The 20,107-nt window shown below is 33.4% G+C and overlaps 5 protein-coding genes and 1 non-coding gene across 7 annotated transcripts; 2 read left to right on the forward strand and 4 right to left on the reverse strand.

Moving 5' to 3' along the window:
• Positions 1–194: 194 nt before the first annotated feature.
• LOC108336900 (uncharacterized) lies at positions 195–3,835 on the reverse strand. Its single transcript, XM_017573348.2, has 6 exons — positions 3,321–3,835; positions 2,637–2,918; positions 2,367–2,540; positions 2,128–2,234; positions 1,170–1,501; positions 195–1,024 (listed from the first exon to the last, which is right to left on the reverse strand). The coding sequence occupies exons 1-6, from the start codon at positions 3,447–3,449 to the stop codon at positions 477–479; spliced, it is 1,572 nt and encodes a 523-aa protein (XP_017428837.1). The 5' UTR covers positions 3,450–3,835; the 3' UTR covers positions 195–476.
• A 3,777-nt stretch (positions 3,836–7,612) lies between these two features.
• Positions 7,613–10,546, reverse strand: LOC108333828 (50S ribosomal protein L35, chloroplastic). The gene is made up of 3 exons (XM_017569294.2): positions 10,180–10,546; positions 9,982–10,098; positions 7,613–7,896 (listed from the first exon to the last, which is right to left on the reverse strand). Exons 1-3 carry the CDS (start codon positions 10,426–10,428, stop codon positions 7,819–7,821), a joined length of 444 nt encoding a protein of 147 aa, XP_017424783.1. The 5' UTR covers positions 10,429–10,546; the 3' UTR covers positions 7,613–7,818.
• A 92-nt stretch (positions 10,547–10,638) lies between these two features.
• Positions 10,639–10,722, forward strand: TRNAL-CAA (transfer RNA leucine (anticodon CAA)). The gene has a single exon. It is a non-coding gene; the product is annotated as a tRNA-Leu (tRNA).
• A 1,555-nt stretch (positions 10,723–12,277) lies between these two features.
• On the reverse strand, positions 12,278–13,978 carry LOC108339592 (uncharacterized protein C12B10.15c). The gene is made up of 3 exons (XM_017576748.2): positions 13,619–13,978; positions 13,331–13,497; positions 12,278–12,500 (listed from the first exon to the last, which is right to left on the reverse strand). Exons 1-3 carry the CDS (start codon positions 13,953–13,955, stop codon positions 12,447–12,449), a joined length of 558 nt encoding a protein of 185 aa, XP_017432237.1. The 5' UTR covers positions 13,956–13,978; the 3' UTR covers positions 12,278–12,446.
• Positions 13,979–14,697: 719 nt separating this feature from the next.
• LOC108335030 (nuclear pore complex protein NUP43) lies at positions 14,698–17,516 on the reverse strand. The gene is made up of 5 exons (XM_017570950.2): positions 16,820–17,516; positions 16,539–16,608; positions 15,790–16,027; positions 15,396–15,469; positions 14,698–15,095 (listed from the first exon to the last, which is right to left on the reverse strand). Exons 1-5 carry the CDS (start codon positions 17,428–17,430, stop codon positions 15,042–15,044), a joined length of 1,047 nt encoding a protein of 348 aa, XP_017426439.1. The 5' UTR covers positions 17,431–17,516; the 3' UTR covers positions 14,698–15,041.
• Positions 17,517–18,350: 834 nt separating this feature from the next.
• LOC108340945 (uncharacterized) lies at positions 18,351–19,090 on the forward strand. 2 transcript variants are annotated; one of them, XM_017578534.2, is made up of 2 exons: positions 18,351–18,652; positions 18,725–18,845. In XM_017578534.2, the coding sequence occupies exons 1-2, from the start codon at positions 18,427–18,429 to the stop codon at positions 18,754–18,756; spliced, it is 258 nt and encodes an 85-aa protein (XP_017434023.1). In that variant the 5' UTR covers positions 18,351–18,426; the 3' UTR covers positions 18,757–18,845. The 2 variants fall into 2 exon arrangements, with proteins under 2 accessions (XP_017434023.1, XP_017434015.1); XM_017578526.2 differs by having other exon boundaries at positions 18,363–18,644; positions 18,725–19,090.
• Positions 19,091–20,107: the final 1,017 nt, after the last annotated feature.

Raw genomic sequence — 20,107 nt, forward strand, 5'->3', positions numbered from 1 at the left:
TCCACCATTCTCCCCGTCTTCAATGTAATAAAAAGTTGATTCACCGTAAAAATAGTTAATTTTGTTGAACGAGTTTAATTTAAAACTTTTACATCTCAAGCACAATAACCATGAAAGTGAAGTTTTAATTTAAAAGTGGCTCTTAGGATTTTCTTATATTTGAAACTAAAGAGAGAAACATTGTAGAAACAAACTAGATAACAAGACATTACTATACATAGAAGTGATATATCTTTTAATACAACATACCTACCTTCCAATTGGTGGTTAAAAATCAAGAAATAATACAATGTTTGAATAATAATAGCTAGGCCCCTCAACTTAAACAGCGGTATTAGCCCAATATTCTATTAGGTAACACATCGTGTACAAATCCTAATGGTTCGAATGGTAAAAAGTTAAAGATGGCGTATTCTCTATGCACAGCTTGATCTTGACCATTTTTTATATTTCAAATATCAGAGTAACTATCAGGTTTAGCAGTCACTGTCATCTTCTGATATGTTAAGCAAGAATTTTGACAGTGAAGCAATACGAGGAAGGTGAAGAAGAAACTCTCCGAAAGAGTCTTTCCTGGACATGCCACAAGAAACATCTCTGAAGTCCACCTCAGCAGGCCTGACATCTATTTTCATTTTGATGTTGTGCATTGATTCAAGATCAATATTTTTTCCATCATCAGGTCCATCAGCAACATTTTCCTTGTCATGTGAACTCTGCAAAGCTGCAGGGTCCGTCTGTAGAAGACAGCAGAGAGAATTGACCCTTGTCATGAGTGATTTTTCATCAGAAGCCGCAACAACTTGATTGTCATTAAGAAGATGCTGTGCAATTTCCTCCAGCATTTCCTGAAAACCTCGTCTTCCATCACAAAAGGACGGATCCCCACAAGTTATTTGTTCCGAAAGGCAATGTTCAATGTGGCCAATAAAATCACTCACTGACATAGAAGTGCGGAGTCCAGGCAATTTTATCTGATCGCAATTTCTTGGGCCCTTGGAATCAGCTTCAGAGCTTGTGCTCCCTTCAATTACACAACAATTCATGAATTTTACAAGAACAATCAGTTAAAACCACACTTATTGTTTGAAATGTTTAAAATAGAATGACATGGGATAAAACTTAATGAAATGGATTCTATTCAAACAAGATTTAAGTTCTTACAGTACCTGAACTGGTGGAAGGTGCTTCACAGGGTGAACTATCCAAGCTAATGCCAAGACGACCATTATACTCATTCTTAAATGATGGTGACGGGGATGAATGAGGAGATCCTATGTCCTGCAAACAAGATGTGGTAGCTACTTTTGCATTGACTTGACGGAAATCACGATCTTCTGGATTGTCAAGGTTCTCAAAAGCAGCAGGTCGTGTATCAAAATGAGGTGAATCCAAGATTATCTCAGGTTGCTGGCTTACGAAATTAAGATGTGCGTCACACTGAACAAGCCTTTCAAAATGCTTGGCTAACATCCCTTGCGGAAATTCCAAAAAATGTTGCCTACAAAACCACGGCATGAAGTTTTCAATATCATGGCCTAGTAAATACATAATAAAACCATGAGAAATGATACTTTAACACACAAATTTTTTATATTCATTCAATGATATCCTTTCTTACTTTTTATTTTTTTCTTTTTTTAAAAAATACAAAAATTTACTCTTCTATAACCATTTTATCCTTATAATGTGTATCAAATGAACGTAAATGTGTATCATACTACTATTACTCTAAAACCATTATTCATGAGTCACAAGCCAACAACACAAGAGGACTTAACACCACATTTAAACTAAAACCTTCATAGGTTTGTAGATTATTCTTACTTATATGTTGCTCAACTTGATCATTTCTATACGATGTAAAACTCCTATTCAATCTTAAACTCTAACATTATTATTATTCAAAAGAGTCCTCTAAAGGCAACAAAAGATAGTGCATCAAATGCAACTCAACCACTCTTCCTCAACTATTTCAGTAAGCTATCTTGCTCTTATCAAGGTTTTATTGAAAGCTGGTTTTCCAGCTCAGCTCAAGATAAATCAACGAAAACCATAAGAAAACTGATCCTATGCAAAACTGTTGAGCTCACAGCCACACATCAGAAGACTGAAAAGAATATATACCTGTGTTTGCCAGCCTCTCCATCGGTAAAATCTGATGTTGTTTGCCATAGTGTATGCTTTCTAGGCTGAGGATTAGTCTCTTTGAAGAAAAGAGGTTCTCTTGCGAGCTGCAATACACAAACACACCAATAGTTCAATGAAAATGAAACTGAACATTCAGCCAAACATACGTGTTTGTATCATTGTATTGTAAAAGAACACTCAAAGTAGCTATATAGAGAGGTATGAGAACAAATTACAGCTACAGTCAACGAGCTAGGTCCCGTATCAGGACAATTTGCCTTAAGTGACATGATATCTGACCACTGGATTTCCATTTTTCTCTTTAGTTCGCCTTCAAGAACTTCCCAAACTAGCTTTCGTTTAGCGAAGTAACATTTCGCCACTAAATCACCCTCGTGTTTTGATTCATACTGCCACAAAGAGAGACATCCTTGAGTTATTTAAAACTCAATGAAAATAATAGTTTCCCAAAATTCTAGAGACAAGTAGTTATATCTAGAATATACCTCCCACGAACCAATTCTTAAAAGTGAAGCTGGGAAATTTGAAGCCTTAAGCTTTTCAACAGAGCCTGATGCAGCCGCAGCCGGACTTTCCCTTTTCAAACCAGAGCTTAAATTTTCATTTTGTGTATTTGCAATAAAAGTAGTCCCTTGAGAAAGCTTCTTCTGTATCAAATGTAATAGCGAAGGGCTCTTCCTAAGACGTAAACCCAGAGGGCTAGGCTCATCAAGTATATTGTACTGGGGAGGAGAACTGGAAGCTGTACTATTTGAAGCATGCCATTGCTAAACATGCACAAGGAGAAAAGGAAGTTATCAAAGTGAGCATATATTAAACACGCAGCTTACAAAAAATGAGTACAAATAACACAAACAAACAAATCCTTAAAATCTTGAACTGTTTCATCTAAGTATTTAAACTTGATCTTATTTTTCCAGTGATATAAACTTTTGAATTTTGGATTAATATGTTTGATAGATTGCATTCTTAAATACTTATTTAACATGACAGTACAATACAAGTTTTTTAAAAACTTTCTCTGTGATATGAAAAATGCATGTTCTTCTATGATCTCAGCTTTATATTACTGACACTTCTCGTTCAAAGATTAAAACTGATAGACCCCTGGCACAGGCTTATCTATCTATCTTAGAAAAAGGATGATGATATTGAAAAGGATGAGAAACCTCTTGTGAAGCGGATGAAGGTTTGAAACGCTTATTGAGAGGAGCATGCTCTTCTTGCAGCGGTTCCTCCACCTCCAACTTGAACGACACCGTTTCTAGGTACGTCATGAAACTCGTTGGTAGAACCATGAAAAACTTTCAGTGAAGCAAGAAATGGTGAGTCGCAAAAACCCTTAAAAAAGAAAAAGAAAACGCGGAGAAGACCAAACCAAACAAGAAAAAATGGAACTTTTGATTTGGTTGGAGTTGGTTGGCAACTGGCGGAAAGAAAACAAAACATCCTTCGATGCTTCTGAGGTGCAGCGCGTGAACGTGATCAATGGCGCGTGCGAATCTTTCAACTGTCTAAAGGAAGACATTTGCTTAGTTATTGTCGGCGCGTGTGCTGGCATACACACATGAAACGAAATGGGTTACGGATAATGTGGGCCCTTCTTTTTTCGCTTTTAAGTCACGTGGCCAATGGTTCAAATATTTTGCCAAGTGTACTCTTTGCATTCAACGACAATGGATAAGAGGGCGTTTTCACGTTTTGCATTCTCAATTTTACCTTTTCCTTTTGCTAATTACATTTTTTTTATATTGCTCTTTTAAAATTTTTCACTTTTTTTTTACATTGTACATATTATACTATGTTTAAGAAGTGCTATATAAATTAAGTAGAGAGACATTAGGATAAACTTAAATTTTAAAGTTTTTTTAATAATTTTTTATTTAAATATTATTTTATTAGTTTTTGGATATAGTAATATTTAGTTTGATTGGATAGAGATAAAATAGAAATACGTAGTTATGATTTTTGATTTATATAGGTATAATATTATTTTATTTTATTGATATAAGATAGAGATAAATTAAGTAGATTTTATTTTAAGTTAGTTGATATTTTATTGTCAGTTTTTATTTGTATTTGGCGCAAGGCTCTATTTGCACCTGTTTAAAGGTTGTCGAGGTTCAATAAAAAGTGACCCAGTGAATTAAAGAATATTATTATTTGTGTGGATCACGTTTTTCTCAACAGTGGTATTAGAGTCGATAGTTTGTCTTAGTGACCAGTTCAGACGAGTATAATGATCTCTATACCGAAAGTCTTCCTAGCAAAGGGTATCCAGGTAAACAAGTTTCGTTAAGATACGGCGGTTGGAAATGGTTACTCGTGGTTGTGGTTGGTTGGGAATGCTTCCAGAGAAGTGTACCTATGTGCAAGGGACTCACTCTTGAGGGGGAGATTGTTGGGAATCTAAGTGTGAGTTCAAGTTTCACGTGGCCTGCTTGACGAACGTCAGCGACGGAGACATCGTAAATTGGTCTGCGGGCATCGCAATAAGTCCTCTATCCTACTACAGGTGCCACGACAACCTTTACCAAGTCCGAACGATTGTCGACCACCAGATCCGCTGGTCTGCAATATTCACCCTAGCCCACAAGCACAAATCCTCGGCGCGTAATATAATCCCAAAGTACTCCAAAGACTTAAATATAGAGCTTGGGAAGCTCGGACCCGGTCAAGATCCGAACAACAAGGAGCACTCCACTACTAGTCTAGTCGTTTTTTTTCTATTAGTTGCGATGCGAACAGGCGTTTTTGTATAGAAATGAGAAAGTAAAACCGTATCTAAAGATGAAAGACTCATTAACACATTGCTTTAAGGTTTTGGATAAAGAGTGGTGTCGATCCCTTATATAATTGGCTCAAATGTTATTGGTGTTTGTGTAACCTATATAGCCTCTCGACAGACCCAACAACGTGATCTCTCTAATTAAACTGTATTAGCATTTTGTCGATTAATGTTTTGGGAAGGAAGTAACTTCTAAGAAATATTATCAAAAGTTCAAAGGAGACTAAGATTGCATTTTGTTTTAAAAAAAAATTAAAACATTAATTTATATTTACTATCCTAACTTCTTAAAAAAAGAATGATGACAACCCGTTTGTATTTACTCTTTTAACATTTGATGGTATTTGATTAATTGAAATTTCTTCTACCCACATATTTTTTATTCAAGCTTGTTGGTTTATATGTTAAAGAGTATTTTTAGAGTAAAATATTCACTTAAAATCTTAAATATAATATTTTACTTTTAAGAGATCTTTATCTATAGTTATATTAAAAATTTAAGATATAAAAGGTGGGTTTTTTTAAGAAGAACACTCAACGTCCTTAGAAAATATTTTTTTTATATATTCTTCCTCTAAAATTTAAATTGATAATTTTTTAAACTAATAAAAAGTTACTAGTGAAATTTATTATTAAAATAAAAATTAAATTAGATATTATATCCTCTGTGACATAAACAATACTATGATATATATATATATATATATATATATATATATATATATATATATATATATATATATATATATATCTCATTACAAAAAAAAATTAAATAGTAAAACTAAAAATAATTAGTCACTCTAATAAATAATTTATATATTAATTTATAAATTAAAAATTATTAGTAGTTAAAATAATTTTTATTATAAATAAAAATTATAATTGGTTTCTAAATTAATAACTAGAATAATTTCTACCATAAATTAGGATTTAAATTGATGATTAATATTAACTACCAAAATTTTAATTACTAAAAAAAATTAGTTTTTAAATATATTTTTTGTCACTTCATTATTTATGAATTTTATTATAATATATATTTATTATTTAGGAAGGTGTGGTTGCATAGTGACCAAAACTCCTTAATAAAAGGTTTTAAAAAGTAAAATTATGTTTCTGACATGTCGTTACGAATTTATAAATATACTATGAAGCGTATTCCTTTTAGATTATCTTTCTTTTTCTTTGTAAAATATCTTCAATAATAAAACTATTTTGACACTGATAATTCTTCTGTATAAATTTTAGGAATTGTTTTTAAGATAAAGAGAAAATATGTGAAGGAAATAGTTATTTGTCGTATTTTCACAAAAGTGGTTCCGTACCGTTTTGCTGATTAAGGAACAGTACTTCCTGCATCATAATTTTTCACTGTCTTTTTATTAATGATTATTTTGACATTTTTATAAGTGTTTTCTTTGGAATCTTTATTAATGATTATTAATTTTTATCAATCATTATTAACAATGCATTTTTCCTTTTCAAAGCATCATATCACTTAAGAGTCTTCGTTTGTTTGTAATAATTTATCACTGAAAAAAAATTTACGAATGATTGTTTTGGAATAAAAATACATAAGTAAAAATATGAAAGGAGGAGAATTGATTCTCCTCTTGCCAAATCAATTCCCCTCCTGGATATTGCTTTTATACGAAGTAATAGTGATAATGATAAATTATTATTATTCAAATTTATTCCTACAAATCTTTTTTAATTTCAATTTAATTTTTTTTTTGTAATTTTAAATAATAACTTCATTTTCAACATAATTTTACTATTTATATTTAAATTTATATCATATTTACTTAGTAAAATAGTAATCGTATAATTTTATTTATCAAAAGGTTTCTTTAATTTCTTATACTCATTATATTATATATAAAATTTTATCTCATTGTATAATCTTTCTCTTGATCCAAACAATCCTGAGAGTGCAGAAACATAATTTGTTATTAATTAAATTTATTAAAAATTTCAAAATCAAGAAAGAATCATACTAAACTTTATAACTTTGAACGAATTTCAACCAACAAAAAAAATATAATTTGATACTTAACATGAAAGGAAGAACGCAAAACTCAGTTTCAAGTTATCTACTCATGTTCCTCGAAAAACAATGATAAACTGTGTATCCCTTAAATTTTACCTAACAAAATGTTAGCTACACACTATTCAACATATTTTTCATCATTATTAGATAGAAATCATGAGTAAATTCCATCTACAGTAAATAGTATTTTTAAAAGAATGATTTATAAACAATTTCGTTAATATCCCTCTTCCGTTTTGATGAAGTATCCCTCATTACATCGTAAAAAGAAGAAAAAAAAAATCAAGATATACGCAATAAGGAAGCTTGATTTTTCTTTAGCTATAACCTGAATTCGAACTTCATGCATAAAAAAAGTACAAAAGTTGCACATCCGGAACACCTTGTTTCAACTTATCAAATATGTAATGTAAAAATATACCAGCTACACACTTTAACTACTCTTCGTTATTAGATAGAATTCATGATAGATTCCACATAAGTATATCACGTAACAGTAAATAGTAATATGAGAAGAAAGTATTGTAGAGTATTTTGTTAATATTCCTCATTCTACATAACTCACCAAATAGATTATGATGCTCACGTGATTTTTATCATAGCTTACCAAACAAATCCAGAGATAAACAGGAAGATGGGAAATAAATAGCAATACTGGGATGTCAATAAATACCCATGTTACATGACACAGAAAGGTAAATCACATTCTTAAGATACCGATGTCTCAATTAGCCAAAACAAACTGTATTCATTTGAAAGCAGATTAGAGGCGTCACCATTCACAACTAAACACAGCTAGGCTTTTGACTCAGTTTTGCAAACACGACATCTATTTAGCATTTCTGTTTACTTTCAGATATGGCAAGGCTCCAATTACGTTGTCATAGTCGCTCCTGCTGACCGGATGCTGTGCAAGACGATAAAAAGAAAATTAAGACACGAGAAAACCAATCCCATAATTTAATAAAACAATCCAAATTCTAGCCAAAACATTTATTATAAATAACTCAAGGTCAACAAGAATAACAGCTGAATCCAGCCGTGTCATTCTAGAAATTCAACTACTGTTGAGATAGATATAGATTAGGCAGAAGTTATACATAGCTGTATTCACATTAAGTTATCAAATAAAATTGAAATAGTTTGTTGATATTGGACAAGAAAATCACGGATGCTTAGTTAAATTAGGATTTTGAAATGAGCACAGAATATATGCAACTTGGAATAAACTGCTCAAGGCAGTTCAGTGACATATGACTGAGACTTTGGCTATGCTAACTTGGAGGATAAAAAAAGGATCAATGACATGTTTTGAATATCAGATGCTCCAAAAGGCTTGTTCATCATACACATCAAGTTCAAAACTGTTACAATCTCCAAATTTCAATTATACACAACACATATCCCTCAAAATCAAACAGGTATATCTGAAAATAATTGTACCATTGCAGAGTTTTTCACATCATCTCTACAGATTAAATTTCAGATCCTAATACAAACAATGACGAAAATGCTAACAGCTGAGTGGCATTAATTAAACAATTAAATATGGAAAGCTTCTACGGAGAAGTGTTAGGAATGCAAACCTCGCCCCCATCATGATTTCTTATACAAATTTCTTTTTATTATTCCTTAACCAGTTCCCTTAAATCACTCATTAGTAGGACTCTACAATAATTATCTGACAGAAGAAACCCATTACAGACAAAGTCCACATGTAGGAGACAAGAAATAAGCATTCTAAACTTGAATTTGGTATTGGTGAATGTTGAATTGCACAAAATTAGAAACCATTAAGAAAAGAATAGATTAACATTTCATAGGAAAAGGAGGGAGAAGGTTCAATTGAATATTTTCTAACTTGTTATTTCTTGCAAGCTCTTTCTCCCAAAATAAGATAAAAATTGCTTTCAAGTATCAACATTAAGACATTGAATGCAACAAACTATCATATGGCATCCATTAAACAAGGATAAACAAAATGCATCAACTAAATTGAACTCTAAAAGTTGTTCAAAAAAACTAGATTGAACTGTATAGTTGTTCAGATGAAATAAACTGGACAATATAATTTGACGAAACTGAGCCGAACTAAACTATTTTGAATTATTATCAATGAATATCTTATTTTAAAACATATTTTCAATCTTATAAGATGTAGTTCAGTTTAGTTCAAGTAATTCTATTTAAGAACTATTCAGTTTTTAAAGAAAACTAAAAATAACAACAATTCAGGATTCTATGAAATTCACTTGAATATCAATTTAGTTCAATTCAAATTGTTTTTTAACAGTCTTAACTACATCAGTCACTTAAAGTGTGGTTGTATTAATTTGTGCAATGGAAAGTGAAAAACTTCCGTTCAACTACAACCTTAATCTAACATTACTTATGCATTGCACATTTACTTTTTCTATGCATAAGGGAAGAAGTTTTAAAGTTTGTTTGAATAATTTTTTCTCAAAGCACTTATAACAGAAGAAATAAGAAAGAAAATAACACAGACTTCTCTACTTTTCATATAAACTTTTCCAAAAGATGATTTTTAATCTATATGCATCTAAGCCGATTTTAGTTTATGAAGAAGGTTTTTTTTAAGGTATTGATGGAAAACAGTATCCAAATATATATCAAATCTTGAGTTTATGTTCTGGTGAAATGGGAGAGCAGATTAGAAGACAGAATTGACCCTCCAAAGGCAACGCTGTTCTTCTATCTCATAATTAACACCACGGCAAAGAAACTAGCAAGCACACTAAGGTTGTCAAGTTATAATGAAATGCAGTCTAAACAAGGAAATCTAACAAAATGCACAACCAAGCCCCAAAGGCAACTGTAGAACAATCAAAGCAGTCATTGGCCACCACAAAATCCATCACGCCTAGACAATTCACCAAAACCGGGTAACAAAAAGTGCGCTGGGAACATTGACTTGATTAGGTTAAGCAAGGAGAAAATAGAGAGGATGATAATGCCATAAACATAATCTAACCATTTTGGAGAGTCGTAATTTGCGCTTGGTGTTCTTCTTGACAAGCAAATGCTGCTTGCCAGCTCTCCTACGAACAATTTTGCCTCGCCCCGTGACCCTAAACCGCTTTGCCGATGCCTTTATCATCCATTAACCAAATTCAATTTCGAAAAACCCGAATGAAGTCGGAAAAATAGAGAAAGAGAGAGAGAAAGAGACCTTGTGGGTTTTCATTTTGTAGCCCTTAGCGGATACAATGGTGAGAGGGCGAAGGGTTGGAGGGAGAGGAGAAGGAGTTGTGCAGAGCTTTTGACGAAGAAGTGGGGCGGAGATGGAAGCTGAAGAACTAAGGTTGAGGGAGTTTGCGTTGTTGGATGTAGGGAATCGAACTGAAGTGTAAGAGAGACGAATTGAATAAGAAGAAGAAGCGCAAGGTAAAATTCCCAAGCCCAACGACACGGTAGCCATCTTCAGTGTGAGGTGAGCTCAGCTTCGTTTAACCCAAACTTCTGGTCTATGGATAAAGCTGAGGTGCTAACTGCCTATGCAGCCAGAGAGAGCTAGCTCTTGTCCTCTAATTTTTCTCCCTCACATTCACCTCATCACAATTTCTTTTCATTTTTTAAGTTTGCTTTTTTACAGTTATAATTATCTTTGTATTTAGATTTATCACAAGCAGTCAGGATGGCCGAGTGGTCTAAGGCGCTAGACTCAAGTTCTAGTCTTCGAAAGGGGGCGTGGGTTCAAATCCCACTTCTGACATTTTTTAATTGTGGACGTGTTATCTGACGTGCTTGATTCAAGCAGGAGCAGTGGGACACGTGGAAATTGAATATTTTATAAGTAAGAAGAAAAGAATTTTTCTTCTCCTCTTTCGCCATGGTTCAAGCTCGTAAAGCACGGAAGCTTTATTCCCTTTTCTCTTTGTCTCACGCTGAACCAAGAACTCAAGCAATGGGAGTTGCGGCGTGCACGGGAAAGTTCTTTGATCAGGTTTGGTGGCTCAGGCGCGATGTTTCCGCGACGTGTGGGTTCGCTCTCTGGCGTCTCTGTGGCGGCGAAGGTCTCTGCTTGTTGGCATTCTCGTGGTGGAGCATGGCGTTCACGTTAGGGTTTCGATTCGGGGATTTTGAGGTTTCTAATTTTGTGATTTTAGGTTGAGTCACGAGGAAGGAGACTACTGCATTTTGGGGATTTCTGATCATGTTCAAGAATTTTCTTTTAGGTGTTTTGTTCTTGTTTTTCAATCTGCATTTTGAGAAGTTCCATTCTTGTTTCCCAGTTTACTTTTTGAGTGTCAAAATTCTGGTGTGGGAAATCTTGTGCTCTTGATCTAGTCGCGTTTCATTTTGAGATTCCACGTGCCCACTACTCCTGCTTGAATCAACCACGTCAGATAACACGTCCACAACAGCGTGCCACGTCAAACACACCGTAACGTCGTTTGACACTATTTAACGAAAAGAATCCATTTATTGCAATTTTCATAAAATTGAGACCCAATTGATATTTTCAGAAAGAAAGGGACGAAATTGAGATTACATGCGAAAATAAGGACTTAGTGAATGATTAAACCTTTAAATAATAATATATTAATATAATTTTTCAAAATTACCTTTAAAATTCGAATTCTATTATCTTAATTTTTTAACTGATAAATTAATACATCTTCACTTAATATATATAGTTGTCAATCGTCTTGGGGCTTCTAATGACCAGAAATAACAAGTTAGGCTGCAAATACACGATATAATAACGTTGCTCTGCAATGGGACAGATCATGAAAACATGATTACTTATATGATTATACTGCACAAATATCATTTTTAGGATCACTTTTTCCCGAAAGAAACTCTTCCCAACCAGCTCCATTGTGTCATCTTTACAGGCATCAGTCCCGCCAAAGAGAAAAGATCTCTAAAAGCTAAAGAACTGTTAACATTATATATAATCTTGAAAATTTGAAATTCCAGCCTTTTCGCCTGCAGTCAGAACCTCTTCCCTCCCTCCCCAGCACAAACAAATAAGGTGGTATAACATAGTTAACATGTTTTTGTCCTAGTAAAAAAATGGAGTTTATACGAATCTAAAATAATAAAATCTAAGGAATTAAAAATGTAACGAGGCAAACTACCAAGACACAATACTTTTCATAGAATCATTCACAAGCTATATCACCTGAGGTCTTCAAACTCATTCGCTTTTCTGCCTCTAAATATCTAATTCTAATGGATGTAGATTCTGCAGATTTCCTCCTTCTGGAGAGAAACTAGATATGATGGGCATTTGCAGACAGCATGCTTTCGTTAAAGACAAATTGTATTAACATAGAGAAAAATGGATATTTTTCTGTCAAAGGGGAAGTAATACAGTAGATTGCGATTGTTGGAGACAACGAAAATGTACAACTAAAACATAAATATTACAGCTATAAATTAAGAGTAAATTTGACAGATACAGCATTTCATAAGCAATGCAGTCCATCTCTAGAGTGCAAAAGATGACGAAGCTAATTCCTCCGGTGTCACAGGATCGTGCAGCTGCACTCACAAGCAAATATAAAGTAAGGATAAGGTAAACTTAAAACACCGAGGCAGTTAACATTAATTTGTCTATTTCTAATATCTTTTGAATCATTGAAATGAAGTTCTTTGTCATATGCTATTTTGATGTAATAAATGGGAGAAAGACACAATAATTGACAAACAACAAATCAGAATCATTGAAATACAAGTCTCTTCGTTCCCGTCAGCATTTTATTTACTTTAAATTTTGAATGAATTCGCTGAAATTCAAAGTGCATGAACAAGGGCCAGAATTTGTGCTTCTGGAGGTGCATCCTCTACCTAACAAGAACTTCCACGCCTAAGAGACGAAGCCGGTAATACATGGGCTACCTTGTTCTCTGCCTCCCAAGTCCTAGTATGCAAACAATTTAAGTTTCTAAACAGAGAGGACAAAGTTCTAAACAATTTAAGTCTGGACAGTGCCTTGAGATAATTAGGTGGAGCCATTCCAAGTCCAAGCTACTAGCCTAGCCTCCACAAACGACATTCAAGAGGCAAAATCCTCTTAACGTCTACACAAGTCACAACTCAACAAGCTTTGGGCTAAATCTCAATTAATTTCTAGACTAACATTGTGTGATTGGAGAGAAAGACCTCATAACATATAATCAAGAAGCAATTTCCAAAATATATGGCAATCAAATACACATACCATGAATTTCCCAATGCATAATGAAGAAAAACAACACTGAAAAATTCGTCATTGTACAAACAGTAAATACTGAGTTTTATTGTAACCAAAATGTCCAATAACTAAATCAAACTACCGCAATGCCATAGTGAGTGAATCAGAAAAGACTTACAGCTTTTGCAACAGTAAGCCAATGAAAAGCTCGGAGCATTTCATCGTTATGGGAAGGAACGTAGTCATGGTTCCAATAGGTAATGTCCTGAAACGTTGCTTTGGTGACCCAAGAATTCGAGTATTGTTTAGACGACGGAGGCGATGTTTTCTTAGCCAGAACAAAACCTACAGAGCCACAGACAGGAACAGAAACCATTCATTCATTTTCATCAATTGTTGTCAACAACAAAGAAAAGTTAAATTTAACATATAAATATGAGAGAGGGAGACGAAGATAATGATATACCAGAGTAACCGTGAGGAAGTTGGAGAGTGGTTCCCTGGAGTAGCCTTCCTCTGAAATGCGCTTCCTGTAATGGCAAACCTTCGTCAGAGACGCCGTTGTATTTAGGTTTGAAGTAGTGGGAAACGGAGGCGGGACCGTCGTGTTTGACGCAGCAGGGGAGTTGATGAACGCAGCCGCTCAAATCTTCTCCATGTGGCTTGAGATCTACGGTGGCGTTTTCCATTTCGGCCTTTGCTCTTCCAATCCACACCGTTGGGTTCTGTCGAGGGAGGTACGACACTGGAGGCGCGTATTTTGGTTTTGCCGCTAAAATCAAACCCCAATTCTTAATTAACATTATTTCCTTCCCTCTGCTTTTATTTCCTCCCAAACCAAACAGGACTCAGACAAAATTAATATAAGATACGTTACTTCAAGAAAATAAAATTAGGTGTGTAAAAAATTTAAAAATAGTTAACAAATTGTAGTGGAGTCTGAAACGAAAAATAAATTTTAAATTAAAATACAACTGGTTTTACTACAGTGAAACAAAGTTTGAGTGAGTTGAGTTTGCTATATCTTGATAAGTCATTCAAATTGAATCAATCGAACGGTTGAATTAGTAGTGATTGCGTAATTGGAGTGATTGGTTAAACTTTAATATACTCTTAGAATTTGAAAAATCTAAAAAATACAGTACAAAAAATTAAATTAAAAATATATATTTCATAATTATTAGATAAAACTAAGAAAACAAGACTAACATCGTGTATAATCAATATTCTTATTACATATAGAATTCAATAAATATATATTGCATATAATCACAGAGTCGCTTCCAGTTAAAAATGAAATACGTAATTAATTCACGGCACTGAAGTATGCAAAAGTTAGCTATACAATAATTAATTTTATGACTTTCATTCATTTAGAATTTAATAAATACATGTAAGTTGTAGCATGTAGCTGCTATCACGAATTTACCTTAATTTATTGGTTTGTTTGTTGCAGCCGATATGGAGTAAAAAGGAAGAGATGGTGCTGAAAATAGCGGGCTTCACATGAATTTCAATTCCTTGGTAGAGGATTAACAAGAAAAAAAAATGAAAATATCTGCTTCCATTCTTTTTGTTTTCTTCTTTCTTCCAAACATAAATTAAAAAAATAAATCCTCGTGTTCACATTAACAAGGGAATGCACTTTAGGTAATTCGGGTGGTAGGTAGTAGGAATTGGTAGAATGTGCCCCTTTGAGTCACTTTTCGCATGCTACATATTGTACAATCCCAAAATCCATTTGCGTGCAAATGGCTTTACAAAAGGAATAGAACATTGCGGAATACATAAAAAGGATAAATAGTCCGTTTAAAGCTCCACTCCTTTGTATCACTTGCAATTTTATCCTTTCTGAAATTCAAGCCACCAAATGGTAGAAACTCTGAATGTTATTGTCTTGTCAATATGGTCACTGCTTCCCATTCTAAACTACATATCACATCCTGCATAGTAGTCGTATATCATCAGAAAGGAAGTTACCACTTTCATCTTTTACTTACTTTCTCTTTCTACCATTTCTATTTTATTAATGTAAACAAAAACTATTTACAGTGCGTTTGTTTCTCCATTTAAAAAATCCTTGGAGTTTCTCACTTTCCTAGCAACCAAGGATAAGTATGACAACGAAGAAACAAGCACACTTGATCTGTTTTTAAGAAACGAAAAATTAAGAGCTAAAAAGCAACAACAAAATAATTCCGTCATAATAGTAATGCAAAGAGTATTAGCTGCCAGTCACTTACCGATGGATTATGTCGATCAATATCAAAGCTGTTGATTGCACAAGCTTCAGCTAGAAGCTCACTAGGTTCCTCACCTATACAATAAAGACGTCACAGAAGCACCAAATCAATCCCACCATTTGAGTATATCCAAAAGCTGTTTGATTTGGAAAAATGTTAGCTTAGCTTTAATTGCAAAAAGGCCATTTCATTTTTACCATTTCCTATACAAATATTAGAAAACAGAAAACAAAACGAAAATGCGGTGATATTTTGGTAATTAAAAACAAAATACAAGTAATGAAAACAGAACATTAAGAACAAAATAAACTGTTTTCCCAATTTTCTGGTTCCACTGACTTGTAAACAGACCGTAAATTGCACATTAGAATTTTGCGAATTCCAATGAACATACCTTGCTCAATCACTGCGAGAATTCCATCCTCTGAGCAGATCATGGAAGGTAAGATCCGGGTTGATGAAGTGTTTGATTTTATGCAACGATCATACTGTACCTCCCAAACCTCGCTTTCACATATTGACTGGATCATAGTGTTGCCGGCTCCAGTCCCAGCCCCTGCACCAGAAAGTATAATTGGTTGTTGCTGCCACCTAAGATCCCAGGCAAAAACAGTACCCAAGGAGCCACCAGCCTGAAATATATTATAATCCCAGAAATGTCAGCAGCATACAAGAAAAAGAACTACGCATCTCTAAGGTTCGAAACCACCAGTTTAATTTATTAAAATCTGATACAAGAAATCAACTATCATTCTATCTTTTATTCATTTATGTCAGAGCAGTCGTTAATGCAGAAGTGAAAGACAGACAACAGCTCCCATAATGTCATTAAACCACCCCTAAATTTTGTTTGATCGCAGATAAAGCACATTACCAACACATCATAGAAGTGCATTTTAGTTCTCCCGGCATTATGCAACATTCATAATTTCAACTTTAGCAGGGTAATACTTGTATTCGTTCAACTAGTAGTCTACTGCTGAGCATGAAGAAGTACAGCATCAGCCATCGAGGGGAAAAAATATAAAATCTAAAAACCGAGGAGACATTGCTCCCAGCTCTTTGCGTGAACGTTCAAAAAGAGGGATTTATCCATCCTATGATCAAATCCACAAAATAACAAATGGAATACACGCATCTTACCAGACAGGTGTGCTTTCGTGACGGATGAATGTCAATGGAGTGCACAATTCCTGAACTCAATTTTTTATCCCTGCAAACATAATTACAGGGCAACCATCAGGCAGATTTCAAACACAGCAATAAACTTCTATATGTATATCATCAAGCGCACATCTAGCCGATAGTGAAGTAGTGATCATAGGAATTAAAAAACGCCACACATTTCAAGAGAGACATGGCATCCATTTTGAAATCACTGATGAAATAAATGCGCTTTCACTGCCGTAACATTTTTCTCTTACCAGTTACCCTTAAAATTAGAAACCGGTCCTCCCGGTTTCCGTTGATCCCACCACTGAAGGCTGAAGCCGTACCCACCGGTAGCAAACTCCACCGACGAGGCCCACCTCGCCGCCGTGTAAGACACCAAGCCGCCACTATCAAACAACCTCCGGCAACTCAAATTCGACTCCCCAACACCAACCAAGTTGACCTTCCCATCCTCCCCGACGGTGACGCACTCGACGCCACCGTCCATTAGGTCGACGGAAGAAGCGGGAACGGAATGAAGCGTACCCTCGGGAAGCGATACCTCGGAGTCGAACGAGGCATCCGAGGAATCCGCGAAGAGGAAGTGAAGAGAGCCAGCGGCGGTGGAAGCGACAATGAGGGGTTTCTGAAGGAAGAGCGAGGTCTTGAGAGAGGAAATGCGGGAAGGCGAGGACCACGAGAATTGGGGTTGGAGGGAGAAGGGATTTGGGGTGAGAGAGTGGATTTGGATAGATGAAGCATCGGAATCAAAATCAAATAGAGCAAGAACAGCAAATCGATCTAACGGAGATAATTGAGGAAGCCAACGAACTGCGTCTACGTATTGGTCTTGGGGGAACTTGTGCATTGCCGTAGCTGCCATTGCCAGGGTTTCTCTGCAACTGCAACAAACTACACGCAGGGTTCAAAACCCCAAGGGTGGCAAATTATTTTATGACCTGTGTATGTTTAGTTTTCTTCTATGAGAAATTAATATTTTAGACAAAAATTAAGAAATATAATTAATATTTTATATTTTGTATACAATCTATTATGCAATTTTTTATATATTTTATCTTTTATTTTAAATATTTCTTTCATTTATTTTTTATTCCTTAATAAATGGTTATTTTCCTAAAAAAATTTAAATATTCTGTTGCTTTTGTGAGATAGTAAATAAAATAAAACTTTTTTTCAAATATTAAATAAATAACACGAAAACAAATTTTACTTTCTCATTGAAGAGAGCTTGCTTTTAAAGAAGGATTTAAGATAATAGATTTAAGAGAAAAGGTGATGTGAAAGTGAGATTATGAGATAAAGAAAATAAAAAAAATGAATGGATTTAAAAACAATGTTTATCAAAGTTTATAAATAATGTGATGAGTTTGATAAATTTAGGATTTAAATATTATTTTGATTTTTATTTTCGTCAAATTTGTGTCATTGAGTTATTGTGTAATGTTTGTTTTAGTACAATGACAACCTTCATGCTAAATCTTTATCTGAACTATAATCACTTTTATTTTGATCTTCATTGCTAACGTTTGCTAATGTGTGTATTAATCAGTTTATGTACTATATTTATATTTGTTTTTTATCTGAACTATAATAAATGGTGAAGGACAAAAAAAATCTATTAATAATTAATTAATATTACAAAATAAAAATGAGATAATTTTTTTCTCGTCAAATAAAATGAGAGAAAAAAACTAAATATAATTATCACTTCCTCTAAAAAAAATGTAACAATTATATTCATTCCGATGGGTGTAGTTTCGTTTACCTTAAATGAAAATTACGAGGCTACCCTTCTTTGTTTGGGGAACTTAAAACTAACATAACTTGTTTACTGTGAAAAGCCAGTGGATAAGAGAAAATGGTAGGCACCGGAATTAGGTGTGGTGTTTTGGGCTTCAATTACTATGTTCCTATGAAAAAAATTGGAAGAAGGTCTGGAACCACGCTGGCTAAAAGGAAGGATTTTGACGAGAATGATAAGCTCCAACAGCGACCCTTTTCCCCTCTGAAGATTTCGAAGTCAAATATCGCTCGTGCTGCCATTGGAGTGTTTGGATTGGGGTTCATTGATGCCGGGTTAGTTGGTTAGTATGCTTTCTTTTCTTTCTGGTTGAGTCTGTTGATTCATGGAAATGCACAAATGTATGTTGTTTCAGGTACAGCGGTGATTGGTCGAGAATCGGAGTAATAACATCAGAGAGTGAGGAATTGCTTAAGGTTGCAGCTTTTCTTGTTGTTCCCTTGTGTATTTTTCTTGTTTTTTTCCTGCCAACAGACACAGATTCTTGAATTTTTCAACAAATGAAGTGTGAATTTGGTTGAAAATCTTGTAAACATAGAATCAATGGGCTGCTATTGTTCATCTTATGAGTTTCAGATCATACTTAGGATATGAATAAGCTCAATCCACCCACTTATAATCTGCAACTGAGTTGGAAGGTGAACTAACAGATCCAGAAATGCTAAAGGGTTTGAAAGAATGTTACTTGAATGATCTAATGGAAATAATAAAAATAAATAAATTGAATGATCACTTGGGAGTTGATTGGTGTTGTTGTATCAGTTCCTAGATTTAAATAAATTTTTCAAGATGTCATTGAAGTTAGATTTAGTCTATAATATTAGTTTAGAAGTTATTTCTCCTTAGCAAATGTTAATGTCCATGTTTGTATAACACGTTGTCAAGGACGAAGTGAGATATCAAAAATAGGGTTGGTTTAAAAAAAAGTACAATATTAAAATTTATTTAAAAATCCATATATGATTAAATAAAAATAAATAAGTGTTTCTTAAGACTAAAATTTGCATACATGAATTACCTGTTTTACATGTTATTAAGAAAATTCATAAGTTTTGCATGTTTTAAATGTCACAATATAAATAATATTTATATTAATATATGTTTTTGAAAAAAATCATATTAGTTATGACATAAAACTTCATCGAATAAAATAAATTATGTTGCTTACTAAATTGAATTTTAGTAAATAATAATTAGAATTATTTATAGATTTTCTTACAAAACTTATCTAAATATACTTTATTCTTGGCTTTAAAGTCTCTAACATATCATTAGCATATAGATTTATAGTATATTTATAGTATATAAATTTAAACATAAAATTAAAATTTGTTTTTATTTTACAATTTATTACATCTTTATTTTTAAACTTAAAAAAAATATAATTTTCTTAACTTAATAACATCAATTTTTTTCACATGTTAAACGACATTTTAACACAAGTAGAAAAAATAAAGTTAAAACAATCAAATTGTAATGATTATATCTATTTATTTTTTAAATTTGAAGTCAAAAATTTAAGACAAAAATGAATTTCAATTTCAAATAAAAACTAAAAACATATTTAATATATAAGTTTTTCTTATATAAGATTTATTGGAAGACTCTTATGCTTCATAATAGACCTAATATGATGCAGCTAATCATCTAAATCAATATGTTAATCCGCCAAACAAATATAAGATAAAAGGTTATTTTCGCCAATAAAAAAATGAAAGAATTTTTTTTAAAAGATTCT

The sequence above is a fragment of the Vigna angularis genome, chromosome 1, assembly GCF_016808095.1.
Source record: "Vigna angularis cultivar LongXiaoDou No.4 chromosome 1, ASM1680809v1, whole genome shotgun sequence".
NCBI classification, from domain to species: domain Eukaryota; kingdom Viridiplantae; phylum Streptophyta; class Magnoliopsida; order Fabales; family Fabaceae; genus Vigna; species Vigna angularis.

Coding starts and splice junctions, on each gene's coding strand:
- LOC108336900 (XM_017573348.2), bottom strand. CDS start 3,449: ATGGTTCTACCAACGAGTTTCATGACGTACCTAGAAACGGTGTCGTTC. Junction 2,919..3,320: donor CTTCATCCGCTTCACAAGAG/GTTTCTCATCCT, acceptor GTGCATGTTTAG/CAATGGCATGCTTCAAATAG. Junction 2,235..2,366: donor CTAGCTCGTTGACTGTAGCT/GTAATTTGTTCT, acceptor TGTGTATTGCAG/CTCGCAAGAGAACCTCTTTT.
- LOC108333828 (XM_017569294.2), bottom strand. CDS start 10,428: ATGGCTACCGTGTCGTTGGGCTTGGGAATTTTACCTTGCGCTTCTTCT. Junction 10,099..10,179: donor ACAAAATGAAAACCCACAAG/GTCTCTTTCTCT, acceptor TGGATGATAAAG/GCATCGGCAAAGCGGTTTAG. Junction 7,897..9,981: donor AATTACGACTCTCCAAAATG/GTTAGATTATGT, acceptor CGTCTTGCACAG/CATCCGGTCAGCAGGAGCGA.
- LOC108339592 (XM_017576748.2), bottom strand. CDS start 13,955: ATGTTAATTAAGAATTGGGGTTTGATTTTAGCGGCAAAACCAAAATAC. Junction 13,498..13,618: donor ACTTCCTCACGGTTACTCTG/GTATATCATTAT, acceptor GTGGCTCTGTAG/GTTTTGTTCTGGCTAAGAAA. Junction 12,501..13,330: donor GGCTTACTGTTGCAAAAGCT/GTAAGTCTTTTC, acceptor TTGTGAGTGCAG/CTGCACGATCCTGTGACACC.
- LOC108335030 (XM_017570950.2), bottom strand. CDS start 17,430: ATGGCAGCTACGGCAATGCACAAGTTCCCCCAAGACCAATACGTAGAC. Junction 16,609..16,819: donor TCTAATTTTAAGGGTAACTG/GTAAGAGAAAAA, acceptor TTATGTTTGCAG/GGATAAAAAATTGAGTTCAG. Junction 15,096..15,395: donor TTGATCGACATAATCCATCG/GTAAGTGACTGG, acceptor ACTACTATGCAG/GATGTGATATGTAGTTTAGA.
- LOC108340945 (XM_017578526.2), top strand. CDS start 18,427: ATGGTAGGCACCGGAATTAGGTGTGGTGTTTTGGGCTTCAATTACTAT. Junction 18,645..18,724: donor TTGGGGTTCATTGATGCCGG/GTTAGTTGGTTA, acceptor ATGTTGTTTCAG/GTACAGCGGTGATTGGTCGA.